Source organism: Macrosteles quadrilineatus, unplaced genomic scaffold (assembly GCF_028750875.1).
Source record: "Macrosteles quadrilineatus isolate MER2022 unplaced genomic scaffold, UCM_ALF_1.0 Scaffold_2__2_contigs__length_208266976, whole genome shotgun sequence".
NCBI classification, from domain to species: Eukaryota; Metazoa; Arthropoda; class Insecta; order Hemiptera; family Cicadellidae; genus Macrosteles; species Macrosteles quadrilineatus.
In genome coordinates this window covers 205,778,492-205,800,307 of record NW_026542595.1, presented here as the reverse complement: position 1 = coordinate 205,800,307, position 21,816 = coordinate 205,778,492, and the positions used below count along the sequence as shown (strand labels likewise).

At 33.7% G+C, this 21,816-nt stretch overlaps 1 protein-coding gene across 2 annotated transcripts; it reads right to left on the bottom strand.

Annotated features, from left to right (window-relative positions):
- Positions 1-1,844: 1,844 nt before the first annotated feature.
- On the bottom strand, positions 1,845-20,538 carry LOC128987846 (E3 ubiquitin-protein ligase rnf8-like). 2 transcript variants are annotated; one of them, XM_054408888.1, is made up of 11 exons: positions 19,976-20,538; positions 12,946-13,059; positions 12,180-12,310; positions 10,624-11,028; positions 9,754-9,946; positions 8,541-8,660; positions 6,483-6,567; positions 5,661-5,719; positions 4,998-5,205; positions 3,177-3,432; positions 1,845-2,819 (listed from the first exon to the last, which is right to left on the bottom strand). In XM_054408888.1, the coding sequence occupies exons 1-11, from the start codon at positions 20,069-20,071 to the stop codon at positions 2,621-2,623; spliced, it is 1,866 nt and encodes a 621-aa protein (XP_054264863.1). In that variant the 5' UTR covers positions 20,072-20,538; the 3' UTR covers positions 1,845-2,620. The 2 variants fall into 2 exon arrangements, with proteins under 2 accessions (XP_054264863.1, XP_054264864.1); XM_054408889.1 differs by lacking the exon at positions 8,541-8,660.
- Between the last annotated feature and the right edge of the window lie 1,278 nt (positions 20,539-21,816).

Below are 21,816 nucleotides of genomic sequence, written 5' to 3'. Positions count from 1 at the left end.
ACTCATTGGAGTGGTACAATGATATTATTAACCATATTTTTACCAGTTTGGCGGGTTGGCCACCATTTAAATTTTAGCTTTAACCCTATATTGTCTTTGATAATCTAGATTTGAGGGTATGGTACTTTCCTGTTAAAGGGAACATTCATTATTATCGATGATTTTTTTGATATATCGATATTTTTGTTTTCCGATCCATTACAAATTGACAACAACTAACTACTGATCTTGTTTAGGTGGATTAAGAAATGAAACTGTTCTAAGCTAACCTAAAATAACCAACCAAACTTGTTGTAGGCTACTATTTAAAAATTCCTTTTTCCTACAGTTACCTAACAATGTACATGTTCTCTCACTGATTTGAGATAGCAAAGTGGCCAATTCGCTCATCAGTGAGACAATGTTAACATTGTCTCACTCTAATTACTTTGTCTCACTCCAGATTTGCAACGTGAAGGCACGAAATAGTGAGCGCGTAACATACAGGCAACGTCGTATGTGCGCGAAATACGTTGGCAGCACTGGCTGTAAATCAGCTGGTCAGCTGTTGTACTGTTGTATTTGTCCCTTCACATTAAATGTTATATTAAAAGTTCGCTTCTGTGTAAAAATAGGTTATGTTTCTTCATAAATTTATTTGTTTTATGGTAACTGTAGGAAAAGTATAATGTGCAACTCGAGTTCAAAGTAAAATTGCCTCCCTCGAGAAACCATCCCTCACTCGCCTACGGCTCGCGAGTAAGGATTTCTCTCGAGTGAGTCAATTGCTCACTTTTCTCACTAGTTGCACAAATAACTATTGATAACAGAAAAGGCAAGTTAAACACGGAATTTTTAAATGTCACACAGCAAGTTTGGTTAGTTATGTTAGGTTATTTTTTTTAGAACAGTTTCATTTTATTATTGTTTGTTGATAGGTACTGAACAATATTTATCGTAGTTGTCAGCTGATATATTTTAATTGGTTAATATCGATATATAAAGAAAAAATCATCGATAATAATGAATGTTCCCTTTAATCCCTTTAACAGGAAAGTACCGAGGGTATAGATAGTGTCAATAGGGGTTTGCGATTGTGTATGCACACTAGAACAATCCCCAACCATATCTTTTGATACTTTTTATATATAATCAATCAAACAAATAATTTCCATTGAATTAATTTCATACCACTACCTAGTATTGTGCCTCTCAGTGTTGTTGAGTTCCTTAATCCTTTCTCGTCTCCTCATACTCACCATCTTAATCGACACAAGCTACATTATCAGACTTGAGTTAACAGGAAAGAAGTTTCCAGTAGACTTATTTACAATTTATTGGAAGAGTCAAACATTGTTCTTGCAGAGCAATTTTCGGATTGAGAAGTATACAGGGAGTCCATAAAAAATGTTTCAGGACTTTCCAAAAATGCATATTTACCCAGTTATCCGTCATTTTGTTTTTATAAAAAAATATTTGTATCTGTGAAGTTTTTCATTAGATGATGATGAAATTTGGCAACCATGTTAATAACATACACAAGAACTATTATAGAAAAAATAATAAAGTTTTTCCGATTGTAAATTTAAAAATGGCGGCCGTTTTTGGTATTGTTTGATAGGGAATAAAAAAAAGTACTCTTGATATTTTTTTCATAAAATTACCCGTTTTTGAGTTATTTAAGTTATAAATAACTTAACGGCCGCCATTTTGAAATTTACCACTCCGTATTACGGAGTGTACAAAAAATAGCAATTTTAATTTGAGTAGATGGTTTTATCTAAAAATTACCGTAATTATTGATTGGTAGTTTAATGCAGTTAACGGGTTTTCCAAGGAAAAGGAAATACACGGTGTCTTTTTTTATCACTTTATTTACACATATTATTTATATACTTTATCTTACAAAATGTATCAATAATTGAATGGGCCTACCGTATCTATTTTAATTAAAACTACACATTTAATCTAACAAAATATTTTCTCCGTTTCAATTTGAAGCCATTAACACATAAAAAATGCACAAAGTAAAAATCCCACTATTAGAAGTAAAATATAAGACTAATGGGTGCACGTCCATTCAGTCACCAATCTCAATTTGCACTGTAACCAAGTCTTGATGGGTTGCATCAGAAGTGCTGGTTGAGGGGCGACAAACTGTTATTTAGAAATTATGGTAAAATATAGCAAGTGAAAAAAAAGAAATTACAGGTGCATAAAACGGTTTTGCTACCCAACACAATGGTATTCAACCATGCCACAAGGTATAAGCTTGAGATTGAAAGGAATAATAATGTAGGAGGTGAGATAACTGAATGTAATCAAGACTATCAGAAGAATCAAAACAAAATAGAAGACATAATAAGTACAGAAATTTAATTCTAATAATCAGAAGATTTACATTGGTTTAATTCTAACACATGGAACTGTTAAAAAATATTTTCTCTTCATTACAAAAATATAAAACAATAACATACTACTTTAAATTTGCAATTAAGTTAGAATCTCTTATTGAAATTGACATCTTTAAAAAATCAAATGTCTAATTGGCAGAAAAACATAATAATCAGGTAAGGTCTATCACTTTGGAGTCCAGACCAGTAAGATCTATAGGTTCACTGGTCGGGGGAGCCGAGGCCAGCTACAAGTCCGTCAGGTCAATGGTGGTGTTAGCCTCGCCGGAGGTAATAGTGTGCACTCTTGTGGCGGCTGGCGTAGGAATTTGAACCATTGGAATGTTGGTGAGATCGACCGCAGCGATGGTGACGGGAGAGAATCTGCCTGAGTCTGCCAAGAGTGGCAGATTCCGTCCTCTCAACCATCCCGCTTGAAATGGATCCCTGTCGGGTGATAAAGAACAATTTTTAGTAAAAGTGAATTGAATTGAAGGAATTGAAACAACTTGTTGGTTTTAGGGGCGTTTTTACATCCAAAATACTGAATTTATACAACAACTGATTGTTTTAAGGGTGATTTCACATATAAAATACTAAATTGAAAAAAACTCATTGTTTTAGGGGTCATTTCACACATAAAATACTAAATCGGAACCTAAATTTATTGTTTTATAGGTGATTTCACAGAATTGGAAGTCCTGCAAAGATCCAAATGGCAATGCCACTCTTCTAAACACAGGATAAAACGCAACGTATGCATATTATTTAGTAAATAATACAACAACTTAATCGTCAACTTACCCTTCTGATTCTTGAGGTGTATCTTCAGCTGGTCGAGCAATTTCCATGCGGAGCCTGCGGTGGCGGCGCCCAGCAGGATTGTTATTCGTAGCAGGGTTAAATGGATTGGGGATTTGATTGAGGTTCAATGCATTGGGCATTTCAGCAGGGTTAAATCGGTTAAATGGATTGTGTATTTCAGCAGGGTAAAATTGATTGGGGATTTCAGGCTCACTGCGCCTTTTCTTTGAAGATTTCTTTTTTTGTGGTGTCTTACCTGTAAATTAAACTCAATCATTAGTTAATTTCTTTTACACATTACACAATTCAAATCATAAACATTTACATTTATTTATAAAGCCATACGGCTAAACTGCAATAAAATAACCACCATAAACTGTAATAAAAAGAAACATAAAATAAATAAAAATTCGTAAATTTTAAAATTACACAACATTATTTAAATAGGCTACCATTGAACATTCATAAATCAAACTCAAAATTTAACCCTTCCCAAGCGTTGGCCAATGACGCGATATACGCCAACGACGCTATTCAGTTGCGAGCGTTGGCCGTATACGCACCTCAATGTGAAGGTCACAAGCACCATTTAGGTATTTTAAAGATGTTTCTCGGCCGTCAACCTTAGGCCATTGATCAATATTATTGCTGCGATAACTATTTATTTTTCGTGCTAAATTTCTGATTGGTGGGTTGGCTGACATCACTGATCTCGTAACATCAGTTGTTTACAAAGTCGGCCCGGCCGGCTGAGTCATGTTATGGATTTGTTTTGACCAGACAGTCTGTATAGATGTTCTTGAGTGAAGTAAACATAGTAAAATAACTTTAACCCTTTGAGGTCTAATTTTTTCCCTTTTTTCGGCGAGTATAGGTCGCCGGAAAATGGGGGGCGGCGATCTATACTCACCATTCGACCGCAAAGGGTTAATGGAATATATTCAGTGGATTAGAAATGTGTCATGATGTTTATTGAAAATTACATTTATATTGAATTTTAACCTGAAAGTTAATATAGGCATTTTTCTGATGCTCAGGTCGATTTAGCCGATTTTAAAATTCAACTTTATACTTGAGCAGAATATAAAACAAAATTCAAACAGTCATACTTACAAAGGAGCAGTTTTTGAAACCCTTAAGGCTATTTTGTAAATCGCTGTATATAATTTGTAATTATCATGTAAGGCAAAATAATATCTACCAATGTCAATAAAGTATATTATCTGCACTTAAGCGCCTGCCCAGAACCGTCCGAAATATACTGTAGTAGGCCTATTATTCCTGACACCTGTAAATCCTAGCTACTTACTAGGCTACTATTATTACGTGGTATTAACCGAGTGGAAAGTTTGTGCGAATGTAAATAATATGGCTTGAAATGCATCCAAAGTTTGAACCAAAAGAGGAGCATACTTAGTTGAAGCTGGTATATTTTAAGAACAAAAACTCGGGGAAGTTAATTGGTTCTACAAACCCATAATAATCATGCAGTGGCTCAGTGTTTTCTAAATTAAATATATGTACTGTGTATGGATACATTTTTAAAATTATAATATCTCTAAAACTGAAATAAAAATCCACTTCTGATCTTGAGAGTCACATAATGTATGTCACACATTATGACTTTATTAATTAATTTGGAATCACTACAATACTTACATGTCATCAAATCTACCCAACAATCCAAAGACATAAAATAGTTCTATTTAAATAATAATTTTAAGAAGGACCCCATCTTAAATTTTTCCATCCAGCTACCAAAATAGCTTCTTAAAATTAAGTTATTTGTGTAATTAATAAGTAATAAAACAATGTAATTACGTTTCTTTCGTTCTGTAATCAGTGCTTCTCGTCGAGACTGGGCTTCTTCCGACATCAATCGAATGTTTCTCTGTATCACTGAGTCCATGTTGAAGATCCTCACTGTGGTAACAATGTTTGCTCGGCACATCGGACAAATCTTCTTCTTCTTGCTCCACTCAGTGATGCACTGCTTGCAGAACATGTGTCCGCAGTTTAGTGCAGTAGGCTAAAACATGACATATTTCATTACAATTCTTAGGGTTGTATTTTAAAGGAAATCCTAGTATTTATTATCCACACCAAATTTCAAATGCGGTTGATTTAATCGATCTTTCCTAGAATCTAGATATTTGAATTCCCATCCTTGCCACAATTGCACGTTTATACGATAGTGGTTTTGGCCTCTGGGGACCTCAAAACAAAAAATGTAATCAGTCCTCAGTTCAGGTCTTACCATGAGACCTACAGTATTAGCTTATTCTTTAAATGGGAAATGTGCTTTAATAGTCTAAATAAATACCTAAATAGTAACTACCCAATGCTATTTTTAGCCATATTTCTGCTACTATCATAATAATGGCTGATTAAGATGGGGCTCAGGAATCCAGCACTGCCAAATTCATTTAATTAACAATATTCATAAACAGTATAATAGTGCCATGTTCCTAGAGCAAAACTTACTTCTATATAAAGCTCAGCACAAATACTGCACATGAGGTCATCTTCCAAGCCATCAATTTCTGAAACAGAATTAAACTGAGTCAACACAGGCTATGACATTGTTTCAGACATATATTTCTAATTTAAGAAATCTTCTACTTCTAAAATCTTTCTCAAAGTACCGATTCTTAATGAATTTATTGTTTGTGATTACCTGTACAACGATCGATTCAATCTGATTTCTAGCTTAAAAATATTTGTTAGAAGGGGTGTGCTGCTGGTTCTGTCATGGGGATGATTTTATTAATCCTTTTTCACATATTAAGATAAATTAATTGGAAAAAATTAACTCTAGATTAATTGGAAACAACAAAATCAAAATTATGACATATGCAGAGGACACAACCCTTGTACTATCAAATAAGTCACCACAAACACTACTTGCAGATATACTATCATCAACTACAACTGACAAGGCACTCCAATACTCACTTCAAAATTATTTGGCTATAAATCATAATTCTAAAACAACACCGATAATTTTTGCAGAAAACAGGAATAGATTCCTAAAACTCCAGATATTTTAGTTGAAACAAATAAAAAACTGCGTGGTTTGAGGATTCCTCATAAGGATTCTCATTGAAGTTCCGCCTAGGGGCCAAATTTGCAAGTTGCATAATTGGAAGGAATTCACTAACCCGCTCTAGAACCAGGTTAGCGGGTTCTAGAATCAGCCAATTCCGAAACCAACAAGTGAGTTACGCACAACGACTGAATTTGGAGATAGGGAATTTAAAATGGTTTGTGAGTTCTGGAAGCTAATTCCACATACTGAAAAATTACCTCTTTTAACCTTCTCCTCCTGCTCTTCTTTTTCTTTCAACTTCATTTCAAGCTCCTTGACCTGACCCGCTTGGTTCTCCTTTTCCTGGAAAGAAATATTAAACAAATTTATATTAAAATATAGTGTAGGCTATTTATAAAGATAAAATGTGCATTATTACTGTTTTTAGATGTAAATTTTACTTCTGGTAGCCAGGTTAACAAACTTATTGTATAATATGTACATCTACCACTGTTTGGTAAGTACATATATTTCTGTTGTTGGTCACTTAAGATTATTGCATTTTGCACGGTTGCCCTGCCCCTAAAACACTAGTAGACTATTTAAGTAATAATTTATTTAGGCTTTAGTGGTGACTGAGTTTACCAAAGCCTCAAACTGATGAGTGTTGCAGTAGTTCTACAAACAGGTTCGATACCTGTACATGTGCAATCTATGTAAAGCTTGTTAAAAAGTGGGTCCCAAATAAATGGGCTTGGATGTAATGGTATTAGTGAGTTTAAAAGGGATTGAACACAGCACCTTTTTTGTTTCTTTTTACTTTGGTATTAAGGAGGAGATAAATTTATCTTTTTTTTAGTTAACTAGGTATTGGACATATTGTGTTGGAAGACACATAAAACCTACATAGCCCAACATAAAAAAGTAGGTAATTATTTAAAAAATAAGCAGATACTATTTCTTCTAAGGGGAAAAAATTAGTACTTCCTAGTTCCTTATTTTGTATGCATTTGTGAATTTTAAAAATATCTATTCATTTGGAGAACATCTTGTGATGGCTTTGATTTCAATAGCTTAAGTCCAAGGTATGCAAGTGAGAGAGAGTCTACTGTAAATTAATAAAATATAATATAAACTAAGTGTTGGAAATCATATAATTGAAAAAAAAAACAAGAAAAGGATATGGAAGAAGAATAATAAAAAAGAAGCAATGAATAAAAGAAAAAAGAAGCAAGGTGTTGTGTTATTGGCCAAACCAAAGGCAAAAGCAGAGGAATTAATATTAATGTAGTTGTACCAATTCAGTTATTAAAGTAGGATGGATTTTATTGACATCTGAAAAGCATGGTAAAAAGATTGACGCTAACCCAAACAAAAATAAAAGTTGTAATAATAAATCACATGCAAGAATAACAAAGTATACAATCAATGTACATTTTAGTAATTAAATTGGCTAAGAACAGTGACAGGAAAGAAGGGTGGTTTTATTGTATCTAAAAACTATAGGCTAAATATACAACAATTTATCAATCGTCAGATATTTACTAATGGTAATGGTCTACAAGTAGTTACTATACAGACTAAGTTACTACATAAATTATAATAACTTGTTCTACTCATCAAAAAGGAACAAACGTAAGCCCTGGTCTGACCTTAACCATTTAGCTGTAATGGCATAATTTGTCATTTTAAAGAAATAACAAGTTGGTTTGTTAATTTAACTTTAGAAACTAAACTCACCTATTAAGAACGTAAAAACTTATATAATTTGAAAGAATGTTAAATTTACTACAAAATAAACACACTAAAGTAACAACTATGTTCCCCCAGTTATTAAAGCCACAACTGTAAGTGGTTATACAATGATTTGAAAATGGATTTAAATGTAAAATTAATTGTTATCAAAATTTCTTTTTAGACGATAGAAAAACACCTTTATTTATCATTTCTTTAAGAAGTACATTACATTAAAACCCCTTATACCCAACCACCAGTTGGCTTGGGGTTGAGTTTGGTTTTTAACGTCAAATTAACACTACCAAAATCTTGTTATTTTATTAAAATCAGAAATTATGCCATAACAGCTTAAAAGTCATGGTCAGACCAGGGTTTACGTCCATATCTTTGTTCCTTTTTGATGACTAGAATAAGCTGTTAAAATTCATGTATTCAGTAGTGACTCACCCTGTAAGTCTGGTGTGTAGGAATGGTAAAAAAAAAACACTAAAAGACATTTAAACTACTCAATAGAGAATAAGAAATATATTATTATAATTTTTAAGAATCTTCCAAAAATTATTCAACAATGGAGAAAAAAATCACAAAACACTACATACATTTGGGGTAAGAGAGGATATTTCAGCCCACTTCGACTTGATTGAATCAACAAAATGTTGGGTTGGGGAAAGGATTTCTACAGGACATGGCCCAGTTGGTAGGATGAACTGGGAATAATTCTGGAACACAGAAGGCGAGAGGGAAAAAAATAATTTGACAACTTGTTTCACAAAAATCTGTTAGATGCGGTACTCAATTTAATTCTCAAACCTCCTCCCCCTTTTCCCTTTGTATTTTAGTACATTCGGATTACTTAACTACACTATAGTGGTTGGAATATGGTCAAATGTCACAAGTAGAAATATATATATCGATACCTGAATTTATCGACTCTCTATATACCAATAATATTAATTACTTTACCAAATTTCCTATGCGGGTTTGTTATATTACATTAACTCATCTATTTAAATGTCTTTACACACATTAACTTTGGGATAAACGGGTGTTTTTTGAAGTAATGAAAAAATTATAACTAGGCCTAGTCAATTATAATTCAAACCCTTCTAAACACGTTAATAAAATCCCACCAGTGTTTTACATCACCCTGGTCACATGTAGGCCTACTGAAGCTGAAGGTTATTTGAAAATTTAGCCATGAAAAAATTAAAGTGATGGATTGTTAATTTCCAGTTAAATTAATGTCCAACATTTATTGCCATGACTTTTTGAAAACTCGTCATATCAGAGTCGGATTTGCAGTATTTATTTCCTTTTTTAAATCTCTTTAAAATTATGTGCTACTTGATAGGGGTTGCCATTTAAAAAATTTAAGTCACCCCCAGCCACCCCTATTTGGGAGGTTGGGTGAATTTCAAAATACCACCAAAGTACTTTATATTATCCTAGTTTAACGTGTATCGAAGCTTGTTTGAATATATGCAGCCGTTCAAAATTTACCAGGGGGGGAGTATTATGGGACACCATAGAAATGGTTGTTCGTCGCACATCCAACTTGGATTTCAAGCTGGTGACAGCCTAGGAGAGCAGTGAATTGTTATCTAATATTGAAAGAAAAATTTGGTTTAGTTTGTTTAGGTACCTTAAAAACAATGTGTTAAAAAGCTTCCCATCAAGAAACTCATTTGAAAAAACTATGTTACCATTAAGTATCATAATCTTTATGTTTAAAGTGTGTAAACAAATAGATAGGTACTCTCAAATACATAGTCTATAATTTACTTTATATAGATTAAATACTACTGTACTTACATTTGTTAATTCAATAATTTTGGACTCCAATGTAGTTTCAACTTCAGCTTTTGCTTCAAATAAGCGTTGTTGCTCCAGTTCACTTTCTATGAGAACATTTTTTGCTTCTTCTAATTTACTCTGCAACTCTTCAAACTGTTGGTTCTGTGCATGTTCCATTTTATTTTTTAATTCTTCAATTTCAGCTTTACACCTAAAAAGAGGATTGAAGCATTGTAGGGAAAAATATGTTTGAGGTTGTACAATTACTTTGACAAGAAAACAAGGCTATAGACTGAGGTAGACTTAATAGAACAATATCCGTTCGTTACCAAGCATATCCTTGATAGGAGTGGACACCCCACTTCACAAGAAAGTTGTAACTGATAGTTTTAAAATCAAAATTAAAATAATCAACACACTTGCTCTGACACATTTTTAAAGCTTTTTTGTATGCCTATAGGAAAACAAGAAACGCTTGTCTGCACTCTGTGGCACAAGCGTGACCAACATTGTGAAATCTTGTTTTTTACTTAAATCGTTATGGGAAATGTTTGCAGTAATCCCTCTGAAAATAACATGACCATATTTGGATGTAATGATCAAATGAAAAAAAGATCAACTGACACTATACTTAAAAAAAAATAGAGACAATGAAAGACTTGAACAGTTGGTACAAATATAAAAATAAGAATATTCTTGTAATTAAGGTTGATATGAATAGCTCTTCCTGCTGTATCTCAATCCAAAATCAACTGACAACGAACAGTAAATCAAATTGTACTTAATAACCTAAAAAAATGAATTGTAAATAGTATTTGTAACACTAACCAATTAAAAAGATTACTTTTTTATTAGATGGTTAATAACGATATGTAGGAGAATACTCACTTCTTCTCTAGTTCCTCTCTTTCTATTTGGTGCCTGTTTTCCATTTCAATTCTAGTTTGCTGCAATTCCTCAACCTTTTTCGTAACATCTGCAAATTTGTGTTCATACTCCTTTACGACTCTTTCCTTTTCTTCCATAGCTTCTTTCAACTTAGCTTCTGCTATATCAGCTTGTTCCTTATTACTAGCTGATTCTATTGACGCCTCTAATCGTTTCTGTTCAATTGTCTTTTCATGTTCTTTTAATTTTTGCAATTCTTCCTGCAATCTGTCCATCTCTAAACTGACAAGACCAAATTCTTTTTCCATTTTTTCTTTCTCAAGACATTGACTCTCGTTTAAGTCATTTAGTTGATCTGTTAATTCTGAAACACTCATTCCTCTTGGAGGACTTTGAATTCCAAGGCTGAAACAACAAGATTTTCCATTAGTTCGCCTAAATCATCCTATATGACTAAAAATTGTTTAACTTATATTGGAGATATTGGCAATTAATAATTAAATTTATACCTAATTTAAATGTTCAAAAAGGCCAATAATAAACTAGCAGTTACCTGGCGCGCGTTGCAGCGCTTAACAACTATTATTTTCTATCCCTTTTATTGTTTATACTAGGTTTCCATCGTCAGGCTTTGTTTAAACTAGGCTAATACAAAAATAATTGTAAAAAATTTATTGACTTTTTGTACTAGTTTAAACACAGCCTGATGATGGAAACCTAGTTTATGCAAGCGCTTGTGAATCAAACTATTTATTATTTGGCCTTTTTGAACATTTAAATTTAGTTATACATTTTATTAAAATGTTTAAGTTCATATATATTACGTTCAAATGTTTTCCAAACTGTAAACATTGGAGAAAGGAGCATTTGCACTTAAAATACACAAGCAAAAAAAAAAAAAAAAAAATAGAAAGTCTAAAACTATGTTGATAGAGCTAAGGTGTATAAGAATTATTGTAGCTTCTACTCCATGATCTGAAAGCAAAACTAGTTATTTTATGCTCTTACGACTGCACTAAAAAGTACCACTATATGAAATAAAGCACTCTGTGGCACAAGCGTGACCAACATTGTGAAATCTTCAGTAATCCCTCTGAAAATAACATGACCATATTTGGATGTCCTTTGTATTCAACAATGTAGTGTTTGTGTAGGGGTCTGCCGTGCACGGAAAAAGTCGGTATGGTACGGTTCTGGCCTAATTACCACAGCATTTTGCTTCGTACAAACGGTTCAGTACAGCCTATAGTAATTAATTACTTTCAATTCACTATTGTAGTCAAAAAGTAGTTTTTCCAAGCTAAACAGTAAAACTAATGAGATGAACTAGATTGCGCAATGGGAATGGATTTACGTAGTTGTCACACTCACACAATGTGAGCAGATGGCAAGCAGATGAGATGTCCCAAGCAGGTAGAGTTGTTGAAATGTTAATGGGTTATCACAGGATTATTAAATATGAAATCATTCCCAGTATTATGTAGTATGTTATATCATTATATTCCCTTGTTCCTGGTCATTGACAACCATAAATAAATCAAACCACCCATACTTACCGTTTTTTGTTGATTACAAAAGCGAAGGTATACATATCCAAATCTGATAATCTGATCAGATCATGGTGCTTGAGTTCATTAACCGTATTCTTTATTAATCTTTGGCCATTGAGATATGTTCCAGTTGAACTCTGAAAAATAAATCTGTGAAAGCAATGTTTCGAATAAATAGTTTTTGACATTATTAATTAAAGTTTTGTCATAGAAAAGTGATGCCTAGTAACATCTAGTCTTGTTTAAACTAACCAAAACTTTATTATTGCAACAGCCACACGACTGATTATTGCTGTGCTTGTTTTCACACTACCCTCTCTATGGTCATTTGCACTGTCAGGTACCACTCACTATTCCCAACCAATTTATTCCTTATTAATAAAGACTAAGTCCCGTTTGGTTTGGCTTGACCCTTAGTTATGGTAGGCTAATCTTGATTAGTGAATTGGTTATCTCAAAATTGTAAATAGATTTGTTAAGAGCGTTGGTAGCAAATAAATAAATAAATGAATTAAGCGAGGCACGGATACAAAGAAACTACGAAATGAAATCAGCATCAACAATAATTTTTTTTAGAGTAGGCTATTGAACTAAAAAATCATAACTGGACAAAAAATCCATAATTTCTTCACTTGAGTTCACCAGTAATTCCATATCATAGTAGGCCTACTTTACTTAATAGTATCAAAACAGGTAAATGAATCAGACCACTCTAAAACATTTGAATTTAGGTAGGCCAACAGATTAAGTAGCAATACTATTTTAAACTTACCTTATCACATATGGTAAATTTGTTGTCTTCAGTTTTCTGTATAACACAGTGTACTCTGGAAATGTGATTGTCTGGGATACTTAAAAAAGCACTTGGACTTCTCCCTATTATCCCCTGAAAACAAACCAAGGTAAATACTTACTTACTTGATACTTATGGTGGTTTCATGTGTACCCCAAATGTCCAACTGCCTTTTACCGCTTGGAAATTTTTTTTCAAACCCTTATTATGCAATAAAGATTATCCAGAAGTGTAATAATTTTGATTCCGTTGAAAAGAGGAGATTCTAAACTTTCATTTTCATATATAAACAAACTTCGTAGTCAGTAACAGATCAATATAACTGCTATTATAATTAGAACAAAATTTAGTGCTCGAAACATTCTTGAGACGCAATCAGCAAAATCTTGTAAAACACATTTTCTTGAAAAAAATCGTGAAGTCTTTATTTTGGCCCAAACAGTAAAGCGGATGGCCCATAGGGAGTAAGTTGAAAGTCATAAAGGTAAGCATAAGTTATTTGAACATCATATTAAAGGTCTTGTTGAACTAAAAACAATGTAGCAAACCGTAAGTTACCTCAATGGCCAATCAAGTCAAAAATGACAGCCGTCCAAAGATAAGAATTGTGAATCGAAATCGATTAGTAAGATAGTCTTATTTAATCCGGTAGGCCTAAGTTAATAGGTAGGCTAAACTTACTTACCGTACATATTATACCAACCACACCGATAACTTAACCCTAGGACTGCTTTGATGGTTTGGATGAATGTAACTGCCATTTTTGCGTATTCGCAAGAGTTCTTTTTAAACATTTTCAGTGTCTAAATTACTTTTGACAACCTAGTCATATACATACTCATTTTGTTGAGAAAATGAAGGAGATTTTGAATAAACAAACAAATAAAAATCTAAATTTTTTTACTACAGTTGAAAAACTAAAATTTGCGTAATATTCTTTACAAAAATTTCAAAAGTAGAGTCGTGGTATTTTCCTACAAAATTATGAACGAAAAATCCAAGATATACTAAATGTAGACATTTTATTTCCCTACGTGGAAATATGTTTGGCTTTTAAATAAAAAAGATCAATCCATCTAAAGAAATAAATATACAAGGTTGGAAAATATCGATAAATGTACACACTAATTATTTTAAACGCATAAAAAATATCAAATATCACTGTAATAAGCCAAGACTGCTACATTAGTAAATGTTTTTGATATAGTTATATGATATAATACACTTTAGTGCACGCTAATAACTGTTTTATATGAGTTGAAAAAGAAAACATTATTTTTGTCGTAAAATAAAATAAGTTATTCAAAGCTGTATGTATTTTTTATACTTTATTATATAACAATAAATTGTGTAAATATTCATATAGGCCTACAGGGTGAGTTTTAATTGTCCCCCCCCCAAACTTTTTCTACATTTATGTCAAATATCAATCCCAGACCACTTCCAAACATTGTTGGGTTACACTTGGTTATGAGGGATGTAATTTTTTCGGCCGCCATCTTGGATCCGCCATTTTGAAATGTCATAGGCCTAAATTATTTTAAATATGAAGGGGGTGTTGTGACCCATCATTTCGAATTACTTTTTTAAGCTTAACTCAATGCCACAATCCATATTTTGTTATCAAGTTTTCTTTATGAAATGATGCATTTTTTGTAAAAAAAATGTCAATAGGCCTACCTATTTCAAAATCAAAATATGAAAATGAAAAACAGATTGTGGAATTGATTTTGGCTTAAAAAAGTAATTTGAAATGATGGGTCACAACACCCCCTTTATATTTAAAATAATTGCAAAATATACTAAATATTTCAAAATGGCGGATCCAAGATGGCGGCCAAAAAAATTACATCCCTCATAACCAAATGAAAATAGGTCAACAATGACTGGTGGTGTATACTTATCTTTATCTAGCACTATTTTGAGATTATGGCCTTAGTTTGTAAATGCACAACTTTAAAATGGGCTAAAAATAAAGCTATAAAAACCCCTCATAACTTTGGAATGGATCTAGAGTTTTAAAAACGGTTTGTGGCATTGTAATCATGGTAAAAATCTAGTTCGAAATAATGAGTTACAGCCCCGCCTTTACATTTGAAAAAATATTTTGCATCCAATATGGCGAACCCAAGATGACGGTCGGAAATGACCACCTTGTCAAAATGAAGTAATTCCTACCCAACAATGTTTGGAAGTGGTCTGGGATTGATATTTAAAAAAAGTAGAAAAAAGTTGGGGGGGGGGGACAATTACAAGATTATATACCGGTACCTATGTATATAGAAATAATGAATAATAAAGGTTCCATAAGCATTTTAGACGAGAGACGCACTGTTCAGCAAGTAGCCGGTCAAGGTCAATTGACAAGGCGCTTGTCTTGAGTGTTTTTATCACTAAAAGCAAGCGACATTTCATAATCACACATTTTACCACAAATAGGCTACTTATCATTTACCCATAATTTACTAGTAAATCTTTGTGTTTTATTGTTACAAATGTGTTGTTTTGTTTAATGAGTGGATGTGATAGGAATTATTATTATCTATGTTACTACGGGTCATATTACCATTAGGCTACCCATAATAACATGGATAAAAATTATATCACATCACTCAAGAAAACAAACAAAACAACACATTTGTAAAAATATTCACAAATAAAATATGTATTACAGCTCGCACGCAAGACTCACGAGACGTGAACGCCGCACAACAGTAATGGCGACTGTCACCAAAGAAACAGCTAATTTAATTTATGCTAGGTGCCAACATCAACTGTGTACAGTATTTCAAATTGTTTCAAATTTTATTTCTGGTTACAGATCAATATAAATTACATCACGCTAACACAGTCCTTTATTGATTTATTAGTTAGGGCCTATTGCCTAAATTAAATTTTTTGTCATTTCAAATGTATTATGATTTCTAAATATTGTTTCACAAATTGTCTGATATTATGATCATGTGATTCTTGAGGAAAATAATCTCCAGAACAAAATCTTACGATTGGTACCAACTACAACCAGTTTCATGCAAGATTATCGGCGCTACGATTTATTGAACATGAGTTATGAATTGACGCGGCAGACTCAAAATCTTCTCGTGCCTAAATTTGTTATTCAAATTGTAGGTAACAACATAAAATGTATCTGTTAATGCTATAAGATTTGTTTAGGCCTATATGAAAATGAAAGTTTGGAATCTTATCTTTCAGATGGTATCAAAATTATTTGGTTTTTTAGCGAATTTCCCTATAGGGAAGTAGCTATTACCGTAGGTCTCATGGTAAGACCTAAGCCTGGGACTGATTTACTTTTTCATTTTGATGTCCCCAGAGGCCAAAAACACCATTTGTTCAAATTTTTATATATCTATATATATATATATATATGTGTGTGTGTCCATACGCACGATAACTTGAGTAATTTTTGTCCGATTTTGATAAAATTTGGTTTAAAGGTGTAAGGTGGGATAAACTTGAATGAGTTCGCGAACCAGCACGATCGGACTATGGGAACGGGGGTTTATGGGGGGTTTTATGGGGTAAAAATAGGTTTTTCTCATTTTTGACCCTAAAAACACAAAATTTCACAATTTCTTTTTAAACCATTTTGTAGAGCTTAAAAAAACAAATAATTAAGTATATTGAAGCGTTATTATGCGCCTAATTGTTACGGAGAAAATTAAAAAAAATTGTAATTATAAAATTACCATGTTATTCTTATGGAGAATAAGTCAACTGTTGTAGTTTGCTTGTTTATGAACATATTTTGATCAAATTTGGAAAATACATTAATTTCTTACTAAACCACAGTACCTTTTAATATTTTACATTAAAAAAACTTTTTTACCCTCCCTGTTGCAGCAAACCTAAGTACTCATTAAACTAATTCTGTTTAAATAGGGAATAAATGTGATATTTTTAAGGAGACATTTTAGTTTAAATCCAATCAGGCAGATGGAAATTCGCTAAGTCTGCAGGTTTGCTGCGGCGGGGGTATTGGTATCATTTTAAATGAGTTATAACATATAACACTAGGCCTAGGGCCTACTAGTGTTATAGGCCCTATAGTCAATGGTTATAAACTGTTTAAAAGAAAGTGACACTATCTGACGATTTTTGTCATGTCAGAGGATACGCGTCCGGTAACTGGACGTGGATTACGTTTAGGCGTCCCGCAGTTACTGTCATAACCTAACCTAACTACCAAACCAAACTTGCTGATAATGAAAATACCCCCGCCGCAGCAAACCAGCCGACTAGTAGAATTTCCATATGTCTGAATTGATTTTCAATTAAATCTTATTTAAACATTAGGTTTAACGAGTAACTAGGTTTGCTGATACAAGGGAACTAATAGAGTGTGTTTTTTAGTAAAATATTAATAGCTTAGTATAAAATAAATATCTCTATATAACCTAACCTAACTACCTAACCAAACTTGCTGATAATGAAAACACCCCCGCCGCAGCAAACCTGCAGACTAAGCGAATTGCAACTTGTCTGATTACATTATTACTCAAATATTTCCAGGAATAAGACATATTTAAGTTCTATAGGGCCTATTCCCAATTTTAAATAACATTAGATTTAACGAGTGCTTAGGTTTGCTGCAACGGGGAAGGTAAAAAAGTGTTTTTGACCATACGTCAATAGTAAGTAGGGAGGATGAAATAAATAAATTTTCCAAATTTTATCAACATATACCGTAGGCCTATCCATAGCCTAAACAAGTCAACTAAAACAGTTCTCATTTTCTCCATCAAGAATAAGATGGGAATTTTTAATTACACTATTTTTGAATTTTCTCCGTGAAACCGTTGGGCAATTAATTAATCGTTAGGCATATACAACAGCGCTTCAATATACTAAATTATTTTTTTTTAAGCTCTACAAAACTGTTTAAAAAGAAATTGCAATTTTTTTTGTAGGCCTAGTTAGGTCAAAAATGGGAAAACAAATCTTTACCCTATAAAACCCCGTTCCCATGGTCCGATTATGCTGGTTCGCGAACTCGATTAAATAAACGTAGGTTTACACGTTTTTACCAAATTTCATCAAAATCGGATGGTTATTTTTGTTCGAGCTATCGCGCTAACGGACACATCCTAAATAAATATATACCTACCTATATATATGTGAATTTGAACAGACGGTGTTTTTGGCCTCTAGGGACCTCAAAACAAAAAATATATTGGTCCCGGGTCCAGGTCTTATCATGAGTACTACGGTAATAGCTTATTCCCTATATGGGAAATTCACTAAAGGCGGGGACACACTTGTCATACATCCTTCCGATCCTACTACGATCCGATTTGCGGGATTCCAGAAGGATCGGTGCGGGATCGGAGGGGTTGAACACACATGTCATACACGCTTCCGACCCATGTCCGATTTCCTCCGCCGGGCCGATCAACACTCGCCAGTCTGATTTGTAAACTACATGCAGAAGGTGATAAACATGTTCAAAAACTTTGGACTTCGGGATTTAGCCATGATGGCGGTTTGTCTAGATGAAGAGAAAAAAAAGTCAGACATCTCTGGAGTCTGGAGGGCAGTGGAAAACGGAGAATTTGGGTCCATTCTGCATAGAAGGAAAGTTAGGTGGAAGGGCCCATCTTATATATTAAACACTTTTTCTCTCTCAAGTTCGTTTGGCTCTTCTACCCGTCCGATTTTCATGATTGAGGTCTCGAATGGAAGGTATGCACGGACAGATTTCACATCAAGCATCGGCATATATTGATCTTAAACCATTATTCTTAAACCTTAAGAATAAAGGTGATTTTTAAGAAACAACCCGTCCTGCATCCGACAAACGAATAGACTGCAGTGTCGGTGCGTGATCGGAGCCAAAATCGGAGTAGTATCGGAGTATGACGTGACGCGTGTTGGAGAGGTGTAAACACCCACGTTCAAAGTTATGTACCATTCCCCTCTCCGACTGTCGTACCACAGTATGATCGGAGTCGGATCGGAATGGTGTATGACAAGTGTGTCCCCGCCTTAAAACAAGCAAACTACACATTTTACAATATTGGTTCTCCATAAGAATAACATGGGAATTTTAAATTTAGGTTTTTTTGAATTTTCACCATTACCAATAAGTAATTGTGTAAAATACACAATGATATACCGGTACTTTAAATTATTTGTTTTTTAAGCTCTAACTTATAAGCTTAAAAATGTCAAAAAAGGGTCAAAAAAAGAGAAAAACCAATTTTTACACCTGATCATGCTTGTTCGCAAACTAATTCAAGTTCATCCCACCTTACACCTTTACCTTAAAACAAATTTCATTAAAATTGGACAAAAATTACTCAAGCTAAGTTATCATATATATTTTATATATATGCCTAACTTATATATATATAAACATATTTGAACAAATGGCGTAGTAAGTTAGGCCTCTGGGGACATAAAAATGAATAAGTAAGTTAAATCGGTCCCGGGCTTAGGTCTTACCATGCCACCTACTGTATAGCTAACTTACTTCCCTATAGGGAAATTCGCTAAAATCGAATAAGTTAAAGGTTAAATTCTGTTCAGAAAATAAAATTATAAGTAAATGCCTCAAATTCTCACAAAAGATGTATGCCTAGGCCTACCAGTACAGTTAAGAAGAAATGGCTTTCTAAGCAAAATCTTTGACAAAAAATTAGTGTCACCAAACTTAGGCCTAACAAATAAGCCTAACTTAACTTATAATAGGTATTCATAGGCCTACATAACAAAATCATCTGATAGCTAAATAAGACACACACATATCCTAGAAATTACTTGGTAAAGCCTATTGTAGGTCCTCTGTAGAACTGGTCCCATAATTTACACTAAGTATTTAGACCAAGATAAATCTAACAAGGCCATGTCATCAAGTAGGCCTTGGCATAGCTTAATCAAATCAGTTCAACATGCTAAGCTAAAAGGCTATACCTCTATTGAATGTAGGTCTAGTTAGGGATTTAAGTACTACAGGCCTAGTCTAAATTAAGTTAACCAAAGAACTTACTTCATTTTGGCATAAGTAATGTTTTCCTTGTTTTTTGCTGGTAAGAACTGCTAAAGCAGCCGAGGCAGAGAAAGATTGATTGCTAGTAGAACTCATTTTCAATGGGTCGACTTATTTGCTGATACCCTAGTTGGGAATTCAAAAAATCACGATGAGTAAAACTAAGCCTTGGCCTAGCCCTAGCCTAGTAGGTAGGCCGTTGCCTAAGAAGAATTAGTCTCTTAGTGAAGTCCTTGGAGGAAATCGGACAGGCTACAACCAAATCAAATCAAATGATTCCTAAGCAAAAGTTCCGAAACATTCAAGTTAACACCATGCACTTTGTAAAATTAGGCCTAAATTTACAATAATTTAATGTTGGTCTAAAATGAAATCACTGCGGTATTGACTAAGACCAACAATCAAACAAATTCTGCAAAATGAACATTTAATGGAAAAAAATTAAAGAAAGGCTAGAATGATAACGATTAAAATGATATTCTTAACTTTTTTACTGGCCTAATCCCTAATTAATTAATTTGTTTTGTTTTGAGGTTTCGATTCGATCAGGATCCGACTTCTGACTCCGAGTCCGACGACGTTCGACGGTTGCAGCTGGAGCTGTGGAGAAGAAGAAGTGAAGAAGCAGAAGAAGATAGAAGAGTGAGACAAAGATGGACGCTGAATTTTTATTCCAGGATTAGTTTTGCATTGCATATTATGTAATCTTTGGTTTTGCCAAAGATGTCCTTGAGGAGTATGTTTTATCTATGGTTTTATCTATGGTACGGCTTGGTGCCATCGGCCTCGGTGGTATAGTGGATGCCGGGCTGGAAAACTGAAGGAGTCGGGTTCAAATCTCGGTGGGGCTCACGGGAGGGACGATGGCTAACATAGTGTCAGCGTTAGCCGCTAGAACCGCTTAGTTGGAAAATTTAAATTAAGTTAATTTTACAATTTTTAGTTATAAAATTAACTTTTTAATTATAAAATGAAACTGTCATAACCTAACCTAACCAACCAAACTTGCTGATATATCAGCTTGCTATATAAAATCACAGAAAATTAAACCAACTTTTACAAATCCCACTTACAACACACGAACAAAGCGAAAGGGCACACATGCAGTCCAACATAAACTCACAAAATTTGAACACAAACCAGATTACATGGGAATGAAATTGTACCAGGCCCTACCGAAAGAAATACTTGAAATTCAGAGGTTAAATTCAAAAGACAGTTACCTAGACGGTGACAAAAATTAGTATTAAGTTGGTTATTCTTTGTATTAACCCTGACCTGTCCAATTCCTTAAGGCAAAGGACTACGGACGGAGAGATCATGTATCATGTATGTATGTATAATATAAAAAATCTAAAAGATAAAAATGAAATGAATGTTTACTTATAATTTTTAATCATACAATCAATTTTAAAATTTAGTATTATAAAATTAAACTGTCATAACCTAACCTAACCAACCAAACTTGCTGATAATATAAAAAGATATAAGATAAAAATCAAATAAAGCAAAATCTTAGACAAAAAGTTTGTGTCCCCCACGGGTTTCGAACTCGAGACCTCCTGAACACTAGTCCGATGCGCTATCTACTAAGCTACGAACGCCGCTGGGATCACAATGAGCGCGTTCTGGCACAGAAAACGTACTACTAGTAGTACGTTTTCTGTGGTTCTGGGAACATATACCGCACCGGTGCACCGGTACATGTTCCCAGAACGCGCCCACTGTCTCGTTACGGTAATCGTGTTGCCTCATGAGAAGACATTAGCCACTACAGATATGACGTCACCACACCTTTAGCCATCGCCCCTCCCGTATGCCCATTCCGTTCAAATCTTGCT